Genomic DNA, 6,973 nt, shown 5'->3' on the forward strand with positions numbered 1-6,973 from the left:
TCTGTGATGCCATTTTTGATATTATCAGAGTTGATGTCAGGTTTATGTCTCTAGCTATTTTAGCTAGAAGAGCTTTATGGCTTAAGACTTGGAATGCTGATATGGCTTCTAAATCAACTCTACTTTCCATTTCTTTCCAGGGTAACAAATTATTTGGTTCTCAGTTGGATTCTATTATCTCAACTGTTACTGGTGGGAAAGGAACTTTTTTACCACAGGATAAAAAATCTAAGGGTAAAAACAGGGCTAATAATCGTTTTCGTTCCTTTCGTTTCAACAAAGAACAAAAGCCTAATCCTTCATCCTCAGGAGCAGTTTCAGTTTGGAAACCATCTCCGGTCTGGAATAAATCCAAGCCTGCTAGAAAGGCAAAGCCTGCTTCTAAGTCCACATGAAGGTGCGGCCCTCATTCCAGCTCAGCTGGTAAGGGGGCAGGTTACGTTTTTTCAAAGAAATTTGGATCAATTCTGTTCACAATCTTTGGATTCAGAACATTGTTTCAGAAGGGTACAGAATTGGTTTCAAGATGAGACCTCCTGCAAAGAGATTTTTTCTTTCCCGTGTCCCAGTAAATCCAGTGAAAGCTCAAGCATTTCTGAATTGTGTTTCAGATCTAGAGTTGGCTGGAGTAATTATGCCAGTTCCAGTTCCGGAACAGGGGATGGGGTTTTATTCAAATCTCTTCATTGTACCAAAGAAGGAGAATTCCTTCAGACCAGTTCTGGATCTAAAAATATTGAATCGTTATGTAAGGATACCAACGTTCAAGATGGTAACTGTAAGGACTATCTTGCCTTTTGTTCAGCAAGGGCATTATATGTCCACAATAGATTTACAGGATGCATATCTGCATATTCCGATTCATCCAGATCATTATCAGTTCCTGAGATTCTCTTTTTTGGACAAGCATTACCAGTTTGTGGCTCTGCCGTTTGGCCTAGCTACAGCTCCAAGAATTTTTACAAAGGTTCTCGGTGCCCTTCTGTCTGTAATCAGAGAACAGGGTATTGTGGTATTTCCTTATTTGGACGATATCTTGGTACTTGCTCAGTCTTTACGTTTAGCAGAATCTCATACGAATCGACTTGTGTTGTTTCTTCAAGATCATGGTTGGAGGATCAATTTACCAAAAAGTTCATTGATTCCTCAGACAAGGGTAACTTTTCTGGGTTTCCAGATAGATTCAGTATCCATGACTCTGTCTTTAACAGACAAGAGACGTCTAAAATTGATTTCAGCTTGTCGAAACCTTCAGTCACAATCATTCCCTTCGGTAGCCTTATGCATGGAAATTCTAGGTCTTATGACTGCTGCATCGGACGCGATCCCCTTTGCTCGTTTTCACATGCGACCTCTTCAGCTCTGTATGCTGAATCAATGGTGCAAGGATTACACAAAGATATCTCAATTAATATCTTTAAAACCGATTGTTCGACACTCTCTAACGTGGTGGACAGATCACCATCGTTTAATTCAGGGGGCTTCTTTTGTGCTTCCGACCTGGACTGTAATTTCAACAAGTTGCAAGTCTCACAGGTTGGGGAGCTGTGTGGGGATCTCTGACGGCACAAGGAGTTTGGGAATCTCAGGAGGTGAGATTACCGATCAATATTTTGGAACTCCGTGCAATTTTCAGAGCTCTTCAGTTTTGGCCTCTTCTGAAGAGAGAATCGTTCATTTGTTTTCAAACAGACAATGTCACAACTGTGGCATACATCAATCATCAAGGAGGGACTCACAGTCCTCTGGCTATGAAAGAAGTATCTCGAATTTTGGTTTGGGCGGAATCCAGCTCCTGTCTAATCTCTGCGGTTCATATCCCAGGTATAGACAATTGGGAAGCGGATTATCTCAGTCGCCAAACGTTGCATCCGGGCGAATGGTCTCTTCACCCAGAGGTATTTCTTCAGATTGTTCAAATGTGGGAACTTCCAGAAATAGATCTGATGGCGTCTCATCTAAACAAGAAACTTCCCAGGTATCTGTCCAGATCCCGGGATCCTCAGGCGGAGGCAGTGGATGCATTATCACTTCCTTGGAAGTATCATCCTGCTTATATCTTTCCGCCTCTAGTTCTTCTTCCAAGAGTAATCTCCAAGATTCTGAAGGAATGCTCGTTTGTTCTGCTGGTAGCTCCGGCATGGCCTCACAGGTTTTGGTATGCGGATCTTGTCCGGATGGCCTCTTGCCAACCGTGGACTCTTCCGTTAAGACCAGACCTTCTGTCTCAAGGTCCTTTTTTCCATCAGGATCTGAAATCCTTAAATTTAAAGGTATGGAGATTGAACGCTTGATTCTTGGTCAAAGAGGTTTCTCTGACTCTGTGATTAATACTATGTTACAGGCTCGTAAATCTGTATCTAGAGAGATATATTATAGAGTCTGGAAGACTTATATTTCTTGGTGTCTTTCTCATCATTTTTCTTGGCATTCTTTTAGAATTCCGAGAATTTTACAGTTTCTTCAGGATGGTTTTGTCCGCAAGTTCCTTGAAAGGTCAAATCTCTGCTCTTTCTGTTCTTTTTCACAGAAAGATTGCTAATCTTCCTGATATTCATTGTTTTGTACAAGCTTTGGTTCGTATAAAACCTGTCATTCAGTCAATTTCTCCTCCTTGGAGTTTGAATTTGGTTCTGGGAGCTCTTCAAGCTCCTCCGTTTGAACCTATGCATTCATTGGACATTAAATTACTTTCTTGGAAAGTTTTGTTCCTTTTAGCCATCTCTTCTGCCAGAAGAGTTTCTGAATTATCTGCTCTTTCTTGTGAGTCTCCTTTTCTGATTTTTCATCAGGATAAGGCGGTGTTGCGAACTTCTTTTGAATTTTTACCTAAAGTTGTGAATTCCAACAACATTAGTAGAGAAATTGTGGTTCCTTCATTATGTCCTAATCCTAAGAATTCTAAGGAGAAATCGTTGCATTCTTTGGATGTTGTTAGAGCTTTGAAATATTATGTTGAAGCTACTAAGTCTTTCCGAAAGACTTCTAGTCTATTTATTTTTTCCGGTGCTAGAAAAGGCCAGAAAGCTTCTGCCATTTCTTTGGCATCTTGGTTGAAATCTTTAATTCATCTTGCCTATGTTGAGTCGGGTAAAACTCCGCCTCAGAGGATTACAGCTCATTCTACTAGGTCAGTTTCTACTTCCTGGGCGTTTAGGAATGAAGCTTCGGTTGATCAGATTTGCAAAGCAGCAACTTGGTCCTCTTTGCATACTTTTACTAAATTCTACCATTTTGATGTATTTTCTTCTTCTGAAGCAGTTTTTGGTAGAAAAGTACTTCAGGCAGCGGTTTCAGTTTGAATCTTCTGCTTATGTTTTTCATTAAACTTTATTTTGGGTGTGGATTATTTTCAGCAGGAATTGGCTGTCTTTATTTTATCCCTCCCTCTCTAGTGACTCTTGTGTGGAAAGATCCACATCTTGGGTAATCATTATCCCATACGTCACTAGCTCATGGACTCTTGCTAATTACATGAAAGAAAACATAATTTATGTAAGAACTTACCTGATAAATTCATTTCTTTCATATTAGCAAGAGTCCATGAGGCCCGCCCTTTTTTTGTGGTGGTTATGATTTTGTATAAAGCACAATTATTCCAATTCCTTATTTTATATGCTTTCGCACTTTTTTATCACCCCACTTCTTGGCTATTCGTTAAACTGAATTGTGGGTGTGGTGAGGGGTGTATTTATAGGCATTTTGAGGTTTGGGAAACTTTGCTCCTCCTGGTAGGAATGTATATCCCATACGTCACTAGCTCATGGACTCTTGCTAATATGAAAGAAATGAATTTATCAGGTAAGTTCTTACATAAATTATGTTTTTTTATATTAAAATTAGCTCTGCTTCAAAAACACATAAGTTTCCAAAATTTAACAAATAAAAAAAAAAATTAAATCTTTTCAATTTTTGTACAGATGTTGTCCTTTACATTTTCTTTCTTTTTTTTTTTTTTTTTTTTTTTTTTTTAACTATTGCAAGTTGCTGTAATACTAATAATTGACTTTTTAATAATTTCACTAACTCGGCAGTGTTAGGGTTTGTTTAAGATTGGGAGAGGTTGGTTGTGAATTGTTAATCTATAATCCTTTTTTTCTTAATGTTTAATTTACCTACAGCTCCTGAGTATTGGTGCTCAATTGCTTATTTTGAAATGGATGTTCAAGTGGGTGAGACATTTAAAGTTCCTTCAAACTGTCCCATTGTTACAGTCGATGGTTACGTAGATCCATCAGGGGGTGACCGATTTTGCTTAGGCCAACTCTCCAATGTTCACAGAACAGAAGCAATTGAGAGAGCAAGGTATTTGGAACGTGTAAATGGAAGTCATTTGCATTTTATTCACTTCATTACTGCTATAATTCCTGCGTGTTATAACTGCTGCCAATACAATTTGTATTTTGAATGGAAGTTTAAAGTACCTGTATTTTTACAGAGCGCTAAACAGAAAATAAAACTTTTTCACAATATAAATATGGAATAAAAAAACTACTGTCTACACTTTACTTTTTTTTCTCCTTTCTAAATGAAATTCTTGAATATTATCATTTATCTGGAGTTCAGTGTAGCAGTGAGTTCTGTGAATATGCTGCTACTTTGAATAATTAACCTTTTAATTGGAATCCACTGTTACATCAGTGTTTGCAGAAAATACTGCGTTGCATGTAGGTGATGAAGTATTTACACAAGTCTAATATGCAGGTCGGCATTGCAATGAGGAAAGACGGCTTACTCTAGGTCCCTGGATTCCCATAGCAGATTAGATAAAGCACTTATATGGGAGCTTATACATCAAGCACTGCTCTGACCAAGCCCATGGAAACGTAATTTTCTTGCACTTCCTTTTCAATCTTTTCTTTTAGGAGATTTAAGGGAAGTTACTATTATAATCAATACAGTTCAATTCAAACTCATAAGTTACATTTTTATGTTTGCAAAACCTTAGTAAGTTCAGTTTTATTATGCAAATCTTTCAAAATGAATAACATTATAGCACGCTAACAATAATGTATTAAATAAATAACTCCAATTGTGAGGGCATTTATTATGTGGTGCAGTGACAAGAGGATTGCAGCTTTTCATTTAGACTTATATTAAAGTAATGTTTTGCTTTATTGCATCTGATAGAAGATTACTTTGATATGTATTTATTCATTTTTAAAAGGATCTTCCTGTCTTGAGTAAAATTATTTTGTTTTTATGCTTGTAGAGGCATATCCCTGTACACTGATAGAACCATGTTGGTATAACTAAGAACAGATAATCCCACAGGAAATATATAAAAAAAATGCTAAAGGGAGAATAAACCTTTTTTATGTTGCATAGTGCATTATTATGTAACATACTGATGGCCTTTTTTTATAATGTGCTCTTGTAAATTATTAATTTTGCACCTGAAACGATACTTTCCTCCTGTCCGAAGCCGTCCACTTTTGGGCAACAGTTTTTTCAAACTACACTGTTACGGATCAATTTCTAATGATCACAGCGAGCTCCATGGCGCCATTCAACTGCATTTAGCGCGCTCCTGTGCTAGGTAAAGCTGTCGGCTGTTTTTTGTCCATGGTGGAACACTGTTACATAATTCTGAACATAGTGATGAATGATGTAACATATGAAACAATGTTTACTGACACTTTAATATAAAGCTGATTTAGAATTGCAGTTTTATCACCTTTTTTTTTTTTTTTTTTTTGAAAATTTATTTTTCATTTGTGTGTTTTGGTGGATTATTTGCCCGTGGTGTATGTTTGGGGTGTCAGTGGAATATTTTTGCTAGAATCTTCCCTTTACGACTTGGGAACAGTTGTATTATATTCAACTGTTTTATTTTGCCCTGCATTTATGGTCTAATACTGGTTATTCATTGTGTTCCATTGTTATCCAGGTTACATATAGGAAAAGGTGTCCAGTTGGAATGCAAAGGTGAAGGAGATGTTTGGGTTCGTTGTCTCAGTGACCATGCAGTCTTTGTTCAGAGTTACTATTTGGACAGAGAAGCAGGCCGTGCTCCTGGAGATGCCGTACACAAGATTTATCCAAGTGCATATATCAAGGTACTTAAGTCTCACACACACATTTGTTTCATCTAGTACACTTTATTTACAAATTACTTGATTCACAAATTACAACATACAAGATACTATCAGTGCTGAGGAATTACTGACCCAAAAATATATCACTCGGGGGTATGTCACTCATGTGTATTTGAAGATGACGGCCGCCAGCGGCTATTTTCAGAGCAGGATTTATTTTTGTGGCATGTATGACACAAATTACATCTTCAGAAGCAATACACACCACTATGAGCTACCTGAGCAGCTATGGTTTTTGAATACTGATTAATGGGCCCTCACAAGATATGTGCGTATGCCACAGAAAAACAGTAATACCTCTTACTAGAAATATTTTTGCTAATGGAAGTATATTGCAAAAATGCTTCTATTTCAAATTTAAATGCACCTATGTACATTTCATTTTTGACCTTTCTATCCCTTTAAATCATACCTGAACATATACATGAATGAACTTTCTCATGTAGAGAGATATTCTCCACTCTTAGGAAAAATATATATAGTTATAGTCTTTCAAAATATTTTCTGATAGGATGTGATAAAAAAATAACTTGGGAAGCAAGTATTTAGGAAATAGTGCAGTTTCTTTCATACATGTGGTGAGAGTCCACGATCCATTACTTCTGGGAATTACTCTTCCTTACCACTAGGTGGAAGCTAAGATTCCTAAACCCACAGTGCCCTATAAAACCCCTCACACATACCTCAGTCTAACATATAGCCAAGCATAGTGAGACATAAAAGGAGCAGGGAAAAAAGATGTGCACAAAAAAAGGAAAACAACCACCAAGATCAAAACAGGGATGGGGTCTTTTGGACTCTCACCACCATGAAAGAAATTAATTTATCAGGTAAGCATAAATTAGGTTTCTTTTTAATGACACAATGAGTCCACG

The 6,973-nt window shown here is 37.3% G+C and overlaps 1 protein-coding gene across 3 annotated transcripts in view; it reads left to right on the forward strand.

Annotated features, from left to right (window-relative positions):
• The window catches only part of SMAD4 (SMAD family member 4), a 153,410-nt gene extending 147,075 nt beyond the window's left edge, over positions 1-6,335 (forward strand). For 2 of the 3 annotated variants that reach the window (XM_053701113.1, XM_053701112.1), the window contains exons 9-10: positions 4,122-4,305; positions 5,891-6,334. In XM_053701113.1, the coding sequence (XP_053557088.1) occupies positions 4,122-4,305; positions 5,891-6,095 (389 nt within the window). In that variant the 3' untranslated portion in view covers positions 6,096-6,334. Of the gene's footprint in view, positions 1-4,121; positions 4,306-5,890 lie in introns of all 3 variants that reach the window. The other variant, XM_053701114.1, reaches the window with a different exon arrangement.
• The last annotated feature ends 638 nt before the right edge of the window (positions 6,336-6,973 follow it).

The sequence above is a fragment of the Bombina bombina genome, chromosome 2, assembly GCF_027579735.1.
Source record: "Bombina bombina isolate aBomBom1 chromosome 2, aBomBom1.pri, whole genome shotgun sequence".
In the NCBI taxonomy this organism is placed as follows: Eukaryota; Metazoa; Chordata; class Amphibia; order Anura; family Bombinatoridae; genus Bombina; species Bombina bombina.